Below are 17,337 nucleotides of genomic sequence, written 5' to 3'. Positions count from 1 at the left end.
TATAGTTGATGTAACTAGCCTATATAACATACAATATCGCTACTCCACTATATATCCCTCCGTCGGGAAACTCACAGGTGTGATAAATAGGGTGGATTGGTGAAATCGCTATAGCGTAACGTTCTAGGAATATCTAGCGCAACTGTTACGTCTCGCTATCTAGTCTAGCATGGCTTCTAAGTCTAATTGTTTACTATTGAACACCTGTTCAGACATAAGCTGTCGTTACTGTCGTTCAGAATCGCGAGGATAGCACCGCCAATACAAACAGACTCGGGTTACATTTTAGCTTTACCAAAATTGATTAGACTTGAAGATTCGAAGGAGAAAGCAAAGAAAGCATCTGAGCGATTTGTTACTCAGAGTAAATTTAGCCGACATAATTCGTAACTGCTGATTTGAGAATACTTCATATAATAAATATATTTTATGATATTTACATTTTCGTATGACACAAGCATAGCAAAAACATTGCAAAATATTACTGCAATGTTTCAGATAAAATATCTGCTTCAGAAATATTGATACGTAATGTTATGGCAACGTTAATACAATATTATATATGTTGTAGCAACATGCAATGTATCAATAAATCTGAAGCAGACATTTTACCACTGCTGCACTGTATTGCTGAGATATTGCAGCGATATTTTGCAGTGCTTCTTCTATGCTTATCATAATTACTTGTATCTATTGCTTTCTTTTATGTAATTTAAATATGCAAATGCTACATGTTATTTACATAACAAGTATGTGATGCTTTAATAATATAGAATTTAAACATTGGAACTATATAGACGTCATACAAAAGGGTAGTTAATTATAGTAAACTAATATAAATATATTATCATCGTTATTTTTGGAAAAAAGAGCAAAATTACAACTTTCGCTGCAATTTTCACGTTATATAAAATACTGAAACTTATAGTTATTATTATAAATAATGAACACAAAACTGGGAAGATTCCGAAATGGATGACAATTTGGTTCAAACAGCAAACAGAACAAAAATTATATAAATATTTAGATTTTTCCATATAGTTGGAGAAGCTAGGACTCTTTATATAACTCTTCGTAGATCCGCGTAGATATCTAGGGAGATATCTAATACGTTGCAAAAACGAAGAATCTTAGATGCGGTCCTCGCGATTCCATCGTAACGAAACATACAACGTATTCACAACAGTGTTAATTCTCTTGCACATGACTATATGCTACTATCAATTAATGATATCAACAATTCGAAATAGGAAAAGCGTGTGCATGTAACAACGATTACTCTACAATTTATTAAAGATTCAGTTGAGTCGGAAACGTGCGCGTGTAATAAATCACACGGAATCGCATCCCGACGTTTCAACGCCAAGTTCATCAATAGTTATTTGTGAGACTCTGCGCAAGCAATTGATTTTTTCCGATAATTTCAATGCAATGCACCAGACATTGTTATTACAATGTTACTTCATTGCACATAATTTCTGTATTAATAGAACGATTATATATGTAGTTTACTGATATGCATAATATGCTAATTGTAATCACAATTGTTAATAAAATTACAGTTAATTCCGATTGATAATTGCGATTGTAATTGCAATTAAAAATCACAAAAAATTTGCGTACTAATTTCTATTATCAATATAATTTGAGGTAAGATAAATGTAGTCGTAGAGCTAACTTTTTCAATTTTCAGTTATCTTCGGTATACAAGGAAAGAATATCGTTCTTGCTTTAATCAAGTCAAGACTCACGAACTTCGAACAGCTCTCGCGTTATTCCGCCGACGTGCTTCGTTGAATTGCACGCTTACGATGCCGACGATATTTATTACAGCGCACATTTTACAAAGTACGCAAAAGCTAGCTGAACTAACGATACTTCTATATACCGGGTACTATACATTGAGAATTCTAAGTAAACGGGGTCGCTTCACTTCGCTGACTGAAACGAATGACGAGTGCATTTACGCAGAGTGACTGTTAAATCTTTTTATGCAGAATGTCCCGCCGCATCGATAACAGATTTCCCGAATTGTTTCGTTTTTATCTGCAATCCAGCTTCAAACCAACTGAAAAAAAAAAAAACATACAAATTCACTGAATCCTAAACTGGTACATTCTGGATTTCAAAATGAGATTTAAAACAAATTGACAAGATGAAAATTAGATTTTCATTGTTTTATATTAAAAATAATATAAATTTGATATTAAAAAACTCAGCTCTCTACAAAATATATTCCTACCGATAATTTTACTTTTTTTTGTAAGGTCCCCTCATTCTGAGCGAGACACCCTGCATAAGGCCCTGTATTTCGCAAAGAACTAAGCGATGCCGATTTCCCCTCAGGGTTGTTTCCATCCACGAAAAGTTTGCCAAAATATATTTCTTCGTAAAAATGTTACATCTATATATAGGACTTATCGATATGCAACCGAAGCGCTTAGCATTAATAGAAAGCGGATATAGTATATATTATGTGTATACATATGCGTTCGACGTGTAGAAGAGAGCAGATTTTAAAACGTTAGATCATTTTTTTTTTTATGTAAACATGCGTTTCGCGTGAAAGAACGGGCATGATTACACAGATAGATAATGATAATGCGATGATTATAGACAAATAGATTGGTCGAGAATATCATCTGTGAATTTGATCAAACACACTTAATTAGGAGCGACGACGAGATCGAGAGAAAATCGAGTTTTCTCACAACGGAAATCCAATGGATTCCTCGCGATTAACGTTATTGTACGCTTAACCATACATATTTCGTCGTTAATGGTTCTTCAGTCTCCTGCTGTGTGGTCATTTTACTTCATCAAATTGACGTATTATTGGACACTGTTTTACTTTAACAACTTTAAAATTAATTAATGCACAGTATATTCTTAAATTTTATGAATTTGTTTAAATTGAAATTTTACATCAAAAGATAGTAATTACGATCTGTTAATTATCATTTATACATATTTAACTTATGCTATAAAATATAGTAAATAGACCGGTCGTATAAAAATCGATGTAACCTTTATATGCGATATTTAAAATATTTTTATAAAACGCATGCAAATAATTAATAAAGGCTGAAGAACCATTAACAGTCAGATTACCTTATTATAGTACTAATACAATTACGTAAATCCATCATATACACTCTCTTTAAAACACATTCGGTAGATCTCTCATCTCTGTCATTTGTATACGTTCATTATTTATATATTTTTAATTTTTTTTTCTTTTTTAGACGAGATATAAATGGCCACTTTCACTGAAATGATCTTTAAGCTTTACTATGTTCCCTCAAATTTCCATCAATTTTCCGCTAGCGTTACATAGATCTAAACAATCCTTTTATCTATTATTAAAAAATATATATATATATACGACGTAACTTCAATCAAAAAATTTAATATCACAAAACGTGATAACGATCAAAATGTTTTGATAGCAATAAATATTAATAAAACGTTGATTATAAAAGTAAATCAAATAAAATAACACAATGAACTGTTGAACTTTATAAATGGATCGAGAAGTATATAGTTTGGATAACGATCGAATCAGCGAACGAGAGCACTGCTCTCGGAGTTACAGCCGGTACACTATAAAAATGTGACAGAAAACATACACGCACACACGTACGCGTACACACTCACAAGCATTTGCGCATTCGCACACACTCACGTATAAACTTTCAAAATCTATTTGGCACTCTCCTAGTTTCATCGAAAAGGCGAGCACGCTTCCTATTATTTTTCAATTCAGAGACATTGCATATCGAGTAGCTTTACTCCGTCGCTACATATACGGTTTTTAGCGGTACGACGCTATCTTATATATGTTCATCTTACGTTATACGGTAATTGGTCTAAGAAAGTTCCCCAGTTGCATAAAAAATATCAGCTGCGCCGCCCGAAGCGAATCAATCGCCCGGTGATAATCACGAGTCATAATGTAATCCTCGTTACAGTCATATATTATATAAGCCCTCTTTGCATCGCACGATTTTCATTATAATCGACTTGCATTTATTCCTTAAATGCACAATTTTTATAATTCACAACAAATATTTTTTTTTTATAATAAAAATCGACTTTCAACTCGCACGCGAAAAATATGAGGTCAGTCCATAATTCCTCACTTTTATCGATTTAATCTCGATTTAATTATGAGACTGATACCAACAACATCGCACGGAAAATCGTACAATGAAAGCGAGCTTCAAGAAGTATAACAATCAGCCTAATTATTGATATAGATAAAGGGAAATTGAAGATTGTAAGATTGAAAGAGTCTATGCATCGACTATTTTGTTCCGACAAGCTGCGTATAACGATCGCATAAATTATTTGCATACACGTAGAAAATTGGATTATATGATATATCCAATTTAAAGAAGAAACTCATATAATTGTAACAAATCTTACTTTAAATAAAAATTCATGTATAATAAAACTGAATTACATAAAGTAATTGTAATAAAAACTGTTATTATAATAAAAAAATGTCACAATTGTTACAAAAATTTTTACACTTTTACTTGCCACAAATAATTTGTCGATATGAATAATACAAATAATTTTGTTAGCATTTAAATCTTTGTAGAGAGAAAGAGAAAGAGAGAGAGAGAGAGAGAGATTTTAGACTTTTCAACTGATATTCATTTACATTGTCATGTATGGATTACTCCATAGATTTATAGATTAATTATTTTGGTCACATATATTATTCAAGACTATAAATATCTTTGCATAAGTTGCATCGTAAAACAGATAAATAGATATAAAGATTTTCATATGACGTGTGAATGTTAGAGATTCCAAAGTGCCGGAAAATATATTCCGATTACACGGAATGTGAAAGCTTTGTCTTTAAAGTGATGCTAATTTCGAAAAGTTTTTTTGAGAATTTCTACAAAATCGGTCGATCAAAAATATTTCTGCTTGCATAAAGATGCATAGAGAATTTCCATTTTTATTTAAAAAAAAATTTCTTTAAAGTTTTTTTGGAAATACCCTGCAAATCTTATCATATATAGATTTTTCAAAAAAATTATTTTAGAATATAACTTTGCTGTTAAAAACATTAGAAAATAACGATAAGATTGATAATCAATATATTATATTTTAATTATAATATAACCAATAAATTATAATATGGTATGAAAACTTATTGAATATCTTTTGTATCAACGTTCTTCTAATGTTCTCTTACGTTCTTTAAATATATATATATATATATATATATATATATATATATATATATATATATATATATATACATACATACATAATATATAATATATAATAAGATTTAAATATGTACATCAAAAGCACTAGTCTAAATAGTTAACGCGATGAAAAAATTTTATGAACGTGCTGGATGCAGACATGTTACCACGATTTTTCGTTAAGTCAATATAAATTTTGATGGATTGTTTGATTTTTTGTCAGCAACCTCGTTGCTAAATGCCAACAGATATTGAACTTCAAATTATAACGTTCGCGCAACAATACGCTGCGTAATATACTGTCACAATATAACGTCATTGATTACTGGCGCTTAATAATTTGATGTCATTGTTTGTTACATCAGGAGAGTGATGACAGAGAAGTTATTATTCATCCATCACGAGACCTATCAAAACGAAGCTAAACCATTAATGTATTGACTTCCGCGTGATCGATGTTACTTCAAAAGAGGAGAGAACACTTCTTAAAAATATCTTCTTTTTGTGAAAACTTTGATTTACGCGTTTAATTAAAAATTAGCAGATAAAAAGCGCCATTTTGATTTTGGAACATTATTTGCACGCTTCTCGCCTGTATCCAGCTTCGTGAATGACGTTCGGGGACACTATTTAGGTTTGATTAGATACTTTGATAAATTACACTCGTTTTGATTACACAGTACTAGAACGGTTTAAAAGCGAGATACAGTTTCGAGGGAAGGGGGAGCACTAACCATCGGCAAACATTGGAAAGGGCAACGCGAGAAGCGGCGCCTTCATTTCGTCGTCCCAATGTCTGCCGCGCATTATATTTTGTATTTTGATTTCGGGCTGTCAGCCATTTTTTTTTCTTTTATACGTACTTTAGTATATAGTATACATCATTACACGCTTATAGACCTTAATGATATAAGAACAAAATCCTATAGAGGATCCTCCTATTACGATTGCATCTGGAATTAATTGCTGGCGCTAGGATTCACGTCGGTGCAACTGCATTTTACGTGTAAAACGTTGCATTTTGCATTATGCGCGACCGTGTAACACGTGCGTTTTATATTGGGTTCTGTCATCTTTACGTAAATACTTACATGAGGTATAGCACTTGGAGAACATGGCACATTTTATATGTCGGACAACCGATCCGATGATATCCCCTGTGTTTATCAATATCGAACAGCATGATATGCATATTCATATGCACACAGATGCAAATACTCTGAGCGAAAGTCCATCGGGAAAGATTTGCGAAAATTTTTGACTTTTAACACAACACCGACTATCAACAGATTTTCATCCTTCCACGCGAATTATCCAGATGCACGAGAGAGTGGCTTTAATCATTTCAGAATTACTCGTTAATTTCGCTCGGAACAACTCGTGTTCCAGCTAGAGTCTGTTTTGATTTTTTTTTTTCCATTGTGATTTCTCGACCAGCAAGCGGAAATTGCCTTTGTCAAAAAATTTTCAGATTTGATTTTAAAATGCTTTTAAATTTCTCGCAAGGTAGCGGAAGGTACTTTGAATAATGTTAACATTTCGTCCCAAGCACTTCTCGCATAATTTCTCGAGGACTTTTTCATCGGAGTGTGTATGGTAAACGTGACGTTGGTGATATGTTATGCGAAATTAATATATTTAATTAATACCTTATCTTTTAAGTTATTTAATGGGTACGGAGAACGTTACTCACGACTATTATCGTCAAGCATACGGAATCTCATTGTATATTTACGCTAAATGCGGCTGTTCAACGGTGAGTTTTACGTAAACCTCAACGATATTTAATTATTAAATTATCATCTATAATAATTTCCCTTCTGTTCAATGTGATCTATCTAGCGCTCAAAAATCGCGCCCGATTACAAATACAAACTCGAGAACTGCGTTTAGCGCTAAATTTATGTACGAATATACTATCCTAACCAGCGTATGAATATATCCATGTTCTGAAAAATCTCGCGCCGTGTTAAAAATGAAAATGCATGCACGTGACATTCTTGCCGTTCTGCTCTCGCACGAAAGAAATATTAATTGATCCATACGCTGCAAATACCATCTTAGCTTATAATCTCGCGATTCGTAATGAAGGCGTTGCGTGTATTTTATACGGGGAACCATTAATATTTATGTTTGTACATACGATAGAATAGCCGATTAATATTCAAATTTCTACGTGCACATTATTGATTACGTACAAAAAAAGTGATTGATAAAATGGTAAATTATAAAAAGATAGATTTTTAATTGAAATCGACTTGAAAAAAGTATCATTCAGATCGTTTCGTTTAAGCTGAAACACGAGGACTAAAAAAAAAAGAAAAATGCATACAATAATATTTTATGTAGGTACGAATCTACGATTCATCCCCAGATATTCAGTGCTGAAATAAACTCAAATCGCGTATATGTGTAGTTCTACTTGTAAATCTGTATCTATATTTTAGTTCATACATTTTAAATTTATTGTTCAATTTCAAGACATGCATTCACGTCTTATAAAATGCTGCTTAAGTATACATAGATATTTGAAATATTTCAATGTACCAAATATATGATTTGAATAATCCACAAAAATTTCCACATTTAAAGTTGGCCTTGTAAATTTTACTCTTATCTGAAGTATTAAATCATTCATCGATATTTCTTATTCATTAATGTATCATTTTCAGCATTTTTCAAACGCTTCAAACCGCCTAATCTCTGTCTCTGTTCGCAGATAAAAAGCGAGGATTTCAAATATTCCCAATTTTACACGCTAAATATATAATTCATATATGCACACAATACATCCAAATATTCCAATAAAATCTTCATATGCAAAGTTAACCGTATTGTAAATCTTAGTTCCAAGTGTTAAATCATTAATTAATATTTTTCATTATAAATACATCTTTTTTCGAGAGCGTTGCACGAGCGTCTCGAGTAGTTTAATCTTTGTCCTCTTCGTAGGTAAAGTGAATATTCGGTCGGCGCGAGACCGACGACGTCCTTTATTACGAGAGTCCTACACAGCAGGAAGCAGGTAATAATGTGCTCCACAGTGACATTACTCTCACAATCCTCACGCCTAATTTCACGCACACAAGCTACACTTATGTACAAACACACGCTCACGGTCTTATACGAATATTTATTCGACGCCCCGTAGATCTTGCGAATTATTCCTAATTAATTACGGTATATCACATGCATACGACACTCACTATTAATAATAGCGCATCTAGCCTCTTTTGTTTGTGACGTGCGAGCGACTATTCCGATCCAAAATCAGAAATTATGTAAAACGTCTCTTGGCCTCTACGCTGGAATCTCGCGAATCCTGCTACTTGGACTTATTTACTTGGAAGGACTCGAGTCTCTCTTCTTCAGAGTGACAAGTGGGATTTTTAAAAATACTGAATTTAATATAAAGTTCTAGAATATCATTATTATATTTTATCAGCAAATCTTTTAATCACCTCGGAATTACGAAAATTCAACGCGGTGTCATCTTCTTAATTCTCAATATTTATTTCGAATTTAATCATAAATTAATATCATTTAAATGTGTAAAAAAATTTATCTCTCTTATTCTCTGTGAAATATGTTTATCTTTATTAAGCATCAAATAAGGCTTACTTTCCGTTCTCGATTTGTTTCTTTTTTTTTCTCGCGATGATTAAGCAGCAAGTAGCAGCATTCTCATAGCTATACGAGAACGATCTTATGACCTACCTTGACTCCACGACTATTCCGTCTTCATGATATTCCGGCGCTCTTCTGTAGTACGTCGAGAGATGCCCGTTGTTACTCCACGATGCTCGATGGCGTACTTCAGCGCGATATTCAACCCCTTGTCATCTCTCTCACCTCTTGCCGAAACTTTACGAAACACGCGCAAAGAGGAGCAGGAGGGCCTAACTTACCTGCGAGAAATTGTATACGATTGGCACAAGCGTGACGCAACTTGTTCCAGATTTGCCCCAAGATTCGTAACAAACAAAGATGAAGTTTGTTGGCGAATGGCTTGTGTCAAGGTATGGGTCAGGGAAAATGGGAATTCGCAGATATATAGGATAGAACGTAAGATCACAGGAATTACTCTGTCCAAAAATGAAAATTATCAGTCGAAGCTGAAGCGTTCTGTGGTTCACCCCCTTCACCGACGACCACGTGGCGATCCTGAAGAATTTACAGGGTCATACGTGGCGAACGGTGGAGGGGGTCGGGCCGCTATGCTTGGTCCACCTCGTGACAGACTTCCATATAGTCCGGATTGTGCATTATATCCTTTATCATATCCTTCAGTATCGTGTAACGCGGGAACATCGGATACATCTTCGAGCCGTTGTACTCCTCCTGCGATAGAAAATGGCTCTTATTTCGGCTGTTAATAAATATCAAAATTTAACGAATCAAATCTTTTCCGAAAATTGTCAAGCCATAATAAAAGGTAAAAAAAGGAATACCTTAGTATTAAGTAAATAAGAATTTTTAAAGAAGTTTAAAATGCGTCTGAGCGGTTTCTTCGACTTTAATGAGGCATTATGCATGACAATTTCCGAGTGTATATTCACGGAAGAATCAAAGAACAAGGTAAGGTGATTGATATTACTATATCTTCAGTCATCTTTAATCTTCAATTTATTTGACACGTCATAAAAGAAGAACGTAAAATGAGTAGATGATAACCGCTGTACTATCGACTGCAAAACGTTATAAGAGTAGCGATACGTAACTTATTGGAACGTAAAAAGAAAAAGGGCGATCGTAACAATGTCCTAATATGACAGCTGGTGTTACGTTTCGCTGCTGTTGAACAGTATTATCTTTTTACGACCATCATAGTGGAATTACAATCGATATAACTCATGTCAAAGATCTATTTTGATCAGAAAGAACATTATCATTTTTTTTAAATATATTAATTTTATTAATTATTATATCAATTAACTGTATATTAATTAACTTTTCAACAAATTTTAATTTGAGAGGAATTAATACAATGCAAACGAAAGATTAAAAGGATTAAATTTTTTAATTAAATTAATTAGTGAATTAATGTGTTTTCCAAATCGGAATTATTGTATTATACACTGAAAGACATCGAATAGTCACTGATAATAATGGTTATAAGTATAGCAGAGCAAATTAATAAGATTTCATTGATTTTGATTTAGAGAGCACATTTTGGATATTTGAAATTTAATTTCGATGTTGAAACCGATTTACATCATTTATAAAACATAAAGAAAATGTAATTTTATAAAATTTCGAGTTAAAATTAAAATATATTCTCACAATGTAATGAATAAAGTATATATTTTCATGTAAAATGTGTAATAGTTCGTAAAGTTAAGCGTTGCGAAATACATACTTTCAATACTTTGATGAGGTTCCTGAGACCCGTGTACTTCTTCAGCAATCTATACAGATCATTGGTCATTTGGGTGTTTTCAGCTTCGATTTGCGCCGTCGTCATATCTGTACAAAGCACATCATACTCATTAACTCATTTCATCAATTTTTTTTTATCAAATACGATTTTTATAAATACAATTTTTAAAAAATATATCAGATCAAGAAAAACATGATTGCTCTATGTTCAAAATAAGCATTAATGAAGAGGCAACGGAGTCAATTTATTTAAAAAATTCCAGCTGTGTTTTATAACAATAGATTTTATAACACGACATTCCGTATGATTAATTATTTTCACGGGATTGCTTTCGTGTCAATCGCGCAATATAAAAGTGCTACATACGTATACGTATATTGACGAAAAGCAAATTTTTGTTTTTTTTTTACGAAACTTTTTAGTATTAATAAGCGGACACAAAAACAAACCAATGTCGGATGCGTTGCATGCGGCATGTTATATCAACGTAGTTCGCCTGGCTTTTCAGCGAGAGGCATTAATTAACGCTCAGAGAAATATTGCTCTTGCTGACAAAATGAAAACTAAGCGGAAACATTGGCCGTTAATATGTACATGTAGTTCAGAATCAAACTAAAGTACTGGCGCAGCAATTTGATATCAGACAAATATTTTCAAACTTCCTGTAACTTTTATTTTTTTTTTTAAATATTATTCCAAAGGCTTTCATTGTCTATTGAATATATAGACTTGTTTTCAGCGCAACTATCGGAAATATTTTGATAATAGAGTTTCTGTTATTTATACATTTAAAATAAAATTGTATATATATATATATATTAAAATATGTATATTTAAAAATACAGCTTGTTTCGATTCTTCCCTCTATCAAAATACAAAACAAAATAAAATGAAACCAATATAAAGGAAAGGTACAAAGTAAAATAACAAAATAAATAAAATAAAAGAAGATATATATGTAAAAATTGGAAAAAAATTTCTAATAAATTAACCAAGTTAATTAATGGTTCCAATTTAACCATTTGGTACGAGCTATTTGTAGCGAACAGTTTCAACTAAAATTTACATTTTACTATAAAACAAAGAGAGGAAGTGATTAAGCAAGCGAAAAAAAAAGAACAAAGTACTGTACCGTAGTGAATATTTTTAATTACAGCACCAGCACGGCGCGCTCGTGCTATCGACAATTTACGTTGATAATAATAAGTTCGCCTTTTTGCCAAAGTAATTTACAAATTTGCGATAATCACGCGCGAGCGCGCTATTGTGCAGTATCGCGACAACATTGGTGTTTAGGGAGTGCATAACACAAAATAAAGAATAATTTTCAAATAATTTGCGCCGCATACCGCGATAATGAAAAATATATCATAAATCTTCCACGTTCTGGAAAAATTATATAAATTGTTGTACGAGACATCTGTTGAATATTTATGAGATCGTAAAAACTGGCGTAAAAACGAGACGAGAAAAAGAGATTAATTAAAAAGTATGTAGCTTTCTGATTTCTCGAGTTTTTAATTCTATGAGTTTTTAACTATTTCTCAGGATTCAAATTTTTTTTTTACCTCGCCTCGAAAGAAATTCGCCAATTTTCTAATGTCTCGCCAGTAAAATGTTTATACGAAATATTGATAATTAATAGCAACGTTTTTAATATTGTCAATATCTGCGTCTCTAAAAATATTAATATGAAATGAACATAATAAAACTGATGGTAACGTGTTGTGCGGTTACGTTCCATGGTACAGTGGAACTTTGATATCTCCGATCTCTCGAATACTATGACGGAAAATGATATATTATTCAGACTTGAAAGCTTTCCAAGGGACAGCCATTGAATCGTGTTTCTTCCGCATAGTTTGCACAGCGCGAAAAATGTTACAATTATTTTTGCGAGCGCAGAACACAATGCGTACAATATATAATGTACATTTTTGTAATTATAAAAATGTAATTAAAAAAGATAAATAATATTCTTTACAGGAATTAAATATACACAGGGAAAGAATGATTTTGCTAAAGTATCTAAAAGTTCAGCTGAATACAGATCTGAAAATAATTTCGTTAGTCCATCAATATAATTATTACAGCATTGCTCATCGTGCTTGAGCATCCGTCATAATTATTTTGATGGTTCAATAAAATTATTTTCAGATCTGTATTCGCAGCAGCAGTTCTCACCGCGCAATTAAATTAAAAGTGAACTGAAAATTGGGTTTAAATCCTCATTCAGCGAAAATTAATGAGGCAAAGGACACGAGCCGAGATTGACTCACAAATAAATTAATTGATTTCTCCTATTCATTGAGTCGCATCGATCGAAGGCGTTAGAGTCGGACAACAATCAAAGTCGCGGCTAGGAAAACGAACGGGCATGGACGGAGAACAATCGAAGGAGAACAATGGAGAATTGTTTTCTTCCTCCGGCAAAACCTACCACTATTACTACTCCTTGACAACGATCGATTACTGCACTCCGGAATACTCACTCTCGAGTCTCTCGATGCGCTCTCTCTTGGTCTCGGCCTCCTCGGCGAGACGCGCCGAAGTTTTCACGCCTTCGCCGCTTTTGTGAGTCTTCTCCATGATGGAACAGGCACGCAGTACGAAAGCGGGCACGGTCTCCTGCTTCTCTTGCCTCGGTATATCCACCAGCGTCCAATATTGCGTCTCCAGCTTAATTACGTCCTGGAAGGGCAAAACCGTCGGTAGCTCGGGCTACCGTCGCAACGACCAGAAACAAAAATGAAGGGAAAAAAGCAGCGCGCTTGTGCAAGGCGATCGGCCATTGTACAGCGAATCCTTTTATCCCGCGTGTCTTCGAACGAGTCACTAGCCCATTCATCAGACGTGGTTTAAGAAGATTGATTTCATCCGCGAATGTAACATCATTAATCTGTTTTTATGTCCGAAATGATGGTTTACATCTGTAAAGACACTTTGTCTGAAAAAATATTTTATTATAAATTCTTCTGTGCCTGATCCTTAAAAGCCGTTTCAGTCGCGTGTTTCTGTACTTTTGTAATTTTGATTACATTAATTATCGATTATGCGACAATTATTATTAAAATATTATCAATATGATTCTACTAATTTCTCTTTGTTTTCAATTCGTTTTACGGTTCGTTAACGTAGTTTTATTTTATTTTAATTCAGTAGTACCGCTTTCTTAATATTCTGTTTGAAATCGCTTCATATGAAAATCAATTTTAATCACTTTACACCGTTTAGTTTCGATAATAGCGAAAAGACAGTTAATTTCAACGCCGCAACAAACAGCAACTTTATGTATTACCCTTACAAAAAAAAAATAACGATTATATCTGCGTTACAGTGCTCCTATATTGTTTCCGTTTTCCTCTCGCATGTTGCTAAGCACTTCAAACAATACACCTCGGGATTATACGGCCGTCGATGAAACAAACGGCGCGATTTACAGGGGGCAATTTTATTTCGTATCGCTCCAGGATTAATCCCAAGTTGGTTTTTCCTCCGTCGACAGGGAAAAACTCCGCGCGCTCGATTCTCTCGATAGCAGCCTGTACGCGCCTTGAAACGAAAGTTCACACCAGAAACAAACGTCGTCGCCCGAACGAATACACCTGCGGGACCAACGATCGCAAATCGCTGTGTATGCAACCCGTGGGAGGCAACAAAAAAACAACAAAAAAGGGGAGAAAAAAGCAAAACTGAAAGCGCGCTCTCTTCTTCCACGGTGACTGCATGCAGCAACGTGTCCGGCGATCATGCTAGCTATCTTTCGCGTGCATCTTTATTTGCTGCTTGTTCCGCGGATACGCGATCTATCTCTCGGACAGCAAACGTTGCACCGTGCCACGCCGCTGCAGCGCGCATTTGACGCAGGTACTTGAAAAAAAAATAAAACGTCTGCGTTTCAAATTTTTCCCTTTGCCGTTGCTGCCCGTCCGTCGATTTTTTGCGCAGCTGTGAATTTCGCAACGAGTTACACGCGAACAAGTCCGGATATTTTGCGCTCTGTTGCCTGTTTACTGACAAAATATTGCACATCCGCCACTTTTTCGCTGTTTCTTTAACGTGTCGGTTTTTTTTTTAATTATCGCTTCTCGATCGGTTTCACTAAATATCAGATCCGGCTCACAAATTTACGTATTATTGAGAAATTTCCGATTTAAGTTAAATATACTCTCTAAATTCTTTGGAGTGGAATTTCATCTAAAAGAGTGGAATCCTATTCTAAAAGGGTGAAAATCCAGCCACTCTTTATCAAGACTGACAGGATTTTCACTCTTTAGAATGAGATTCCACTCCGAAGAATTTAGAGAGTAGTATATTAATTGTAACCCACGCATTTTTGATAAATTTATATTTTATATTATCTGAATTTATAATTATCTACAATTCGTTACTGCCTTTCTTCACATTTTTTTTTTATTCCGGTCAAAAATCGGCAGGCCTGTACTGCAAATTCAAGTGTGTAAAACACGTAGTCAGTAGCTTTTTTTACGCATTTGCATTTTTTAAGCATCAATTTAATTTTATGCGTGTAACTTTTGCACTTTTTACACGTTCAGATACGCAATTTAATATTGATACACGTCTATACGTGTAAAAAGTACGAAAATTACACGAATAAAAATGTGTGAAAAGTAACTACACGTTTTACACGTTGAGGCGTTTAAAAATTGTACACTTGGATTTGGAGTGAATTATTTGTCATCTCACATAACTCGGACAAAGTCAATTATAAATTTCTCAGCAAGCTAATTACAATTTACATTATGGTTACAAGTTAATAATTAGTTCCTTAGCGATTCCTTAACAGCGACTCGACCGAGTTTCAGCGGAAGCGAGCTGCCATTTTCCGTTCGCTGTTTACCTGGTACAAACCGCGGGCGGCATAATTACAATGTAATTACGTCAAAGCGACAATCTAGGACTGACGCTCGCCGAGCACAAAGCGCTCGTGGAACAAAAACACGTGCGTTACATCCAATTATGACGCCCGGTTGCCGGGACCTACCTTGATCATATTTTTCAGGTGGTTGTAACGCTGGAACACATTGCGCACTTGCTTGCTGTCGGTGTACTTGCACATCAGTTCGACGAGGGCCCTCTTGGCGGTGTCGTAGCTGCCGTCCAGACGTATCCTCACGACTCTCAGCCTCTCGTTCGTCTCGATCACCTCCTCTTTCGTTTGTCCACCTGCGTTCGCCATAGAGAAGCCGTATTGCAATTTGTAAAAGTATCGGAGGCACGGGCAATTTCCCCTCGATTACAAATACCTCGGCCGTGCATCGATGCATTTTACCCCTCGTGAGAGTACCATTCGATCGATATTCTTTATCACGCGCTTCAATCATCGCGCGTCGCGTTTAACAGGGCCGTTAAATTAAACGCGAACGGGAACGACGAAGACAGTGCGCATGCGAATGCCTTCAATTAATTTCCAATTAACTCGACACCGCGATAATGTCGAAAGTTTCGGCATAAATAAATCGAGCACGGTAGGCGACGCGATAAGCAACCCAGTCGACGCGTTTCCGCCCGTAGTTTCATCAAATTTGTAGGAAAAGTTCCGAATTCCAAAAATAAACGAGATCTCACGAAACACATTTTCAAGCAACACGAAAGAAATATGCCAAGGAGGTCCGAAAAATTTTATCGATCGCTTTCTTATTTGGTTCATGTTAAACAATTTAGTTTTTAATTAACTTTTTTGATGAATCGATTAGAATATAAATCGATTACAATTTAGAAAATTGTCGAGGAATTGCGAGAGGTAATGGATGTTCTCGACTGTTAAAGATAAAATCGATTCGTTTCAAATTCATTTCGAATTCCTTAGGAAATTTATCATCTAAATTGAGGTCGTGAATACCCTGTACATGTGTTATTATCGTACGTTAGGAATTTATCTGATCTCATTTCACCGACACGACGAGGCGGCGAGGCGGGAATGTTGACGTCGGAATTAATCATAGTTCTACATTCGATGGGAAAGCGTTAATCTAAGCTTGACAGAATTCTCAGCCGACGGCGAAGTTTCCGTCCATTCAGCTAATACACCGACAGCCGACACACCGTTACTCCCCGGTCCGACCGAATACAAGAGTTTCCGCTTCGATTCCATTCATGGGACAACTAACAACGTTCACTCTTGGCAGACTGCCAGACACTTATTTCCGAGCGATATGTATAAACGTCTCCACTGCCGATTCATCGAAAATGCTGTACTTGGAACGAACGCTTGCCACTTATCTTTAATTCGTTTAGAATGCAGCCGGAAAATAATTAAAAATATTGACGATCTAATCTAATAGTTTTAAACGAGACTCGAAGTTATAATAAATTCGTGTCCAAGAGTTGATCTAATCTAAAGGAGATATCATGTATACACATTTTTCTTTCTAACGAATATAAAGGTTTGGAATGGATGATAAATCAGTAAATTGTGATTTGTTAATATAGGCATGGAATTGAATTGAATATAAAATCCTTTTGCAGACTTTATTTTATGTATTAACAATGAAAAATTATTTGCAAAATTACAAATATTAACTTGTGAAGCTGCTACAGTCTGACTCACTGTTAAAATGTTGTGAAATTCAATGTATTTTTAAATTACATATTAAATTTAATGTTTCTATAACTGAAAAGTATGTGCATGAAATACATGAAATAGTGCACTTTTGACAACATTAAATTTACATTAAATGTTTTCCATATTCCTGCTTGAAATTT

General features: G+C 34.5%; 1 protein-coding gene across 3 annotated transcripts in view; it reads right to left on the bottom strand.

Moving 5' to 3' along the window:
- Positions 1-6,049: 6,049 nt before the first annotated feature.
- The window catches only part of LOC105196023, a 103,198-nt gene continuing 91,910 nt past the window's right edge, over positions 6,050-17,337 (bottom strand). For 2 of the 3 annotated variants that reach the window (XM_039456263.1, XM_026133401.2), the window contains exons 4-7: positions 15,617-15,798; positions 13,104-13,302; positions 10,591-10,697; positions 6,056-9,572 (exon numbers count right to left, since the gene is read on the bottom strand). In XM_039456263.1, coding sequence (XP_039312197.1) covers positions 9,447-9,572; positions 10,591-10,697; positions 13,104-13,302; positions 15,617-15,798 — 614 coding nt within the window. In that variant the 3' untranslated portion in view covers positions 6,056-9,446. Of the gene's footprint in view, positions 9,573-10,590; positions 10,698-13,103; positions 13,303-15,616; positions 15,799-17,337 lie in introns of all 3 variants that reach the window. The other variant, XR_003268546.2, reaches the window with a different exon arrangement.

The sequence above is a fragment of the Solenopsis invicta genome, chromosome 12, assembly GCF_016802725.1.
Source record: "Solenopsis invicta isolate M01_SB chromosome 12, UNIL_Sinv_3.0, whole genome shotgun sequence".
Taxonomy (NCBI): Eukaryota; Metazoa; Arthropoda; class Insecta; order Hymenoptera; family Formicidae; genus Solenopsis; species Solenopsis invicta.
This window is presented reverse-complemented; position numbering and strand designations above follow the sequence as displayed.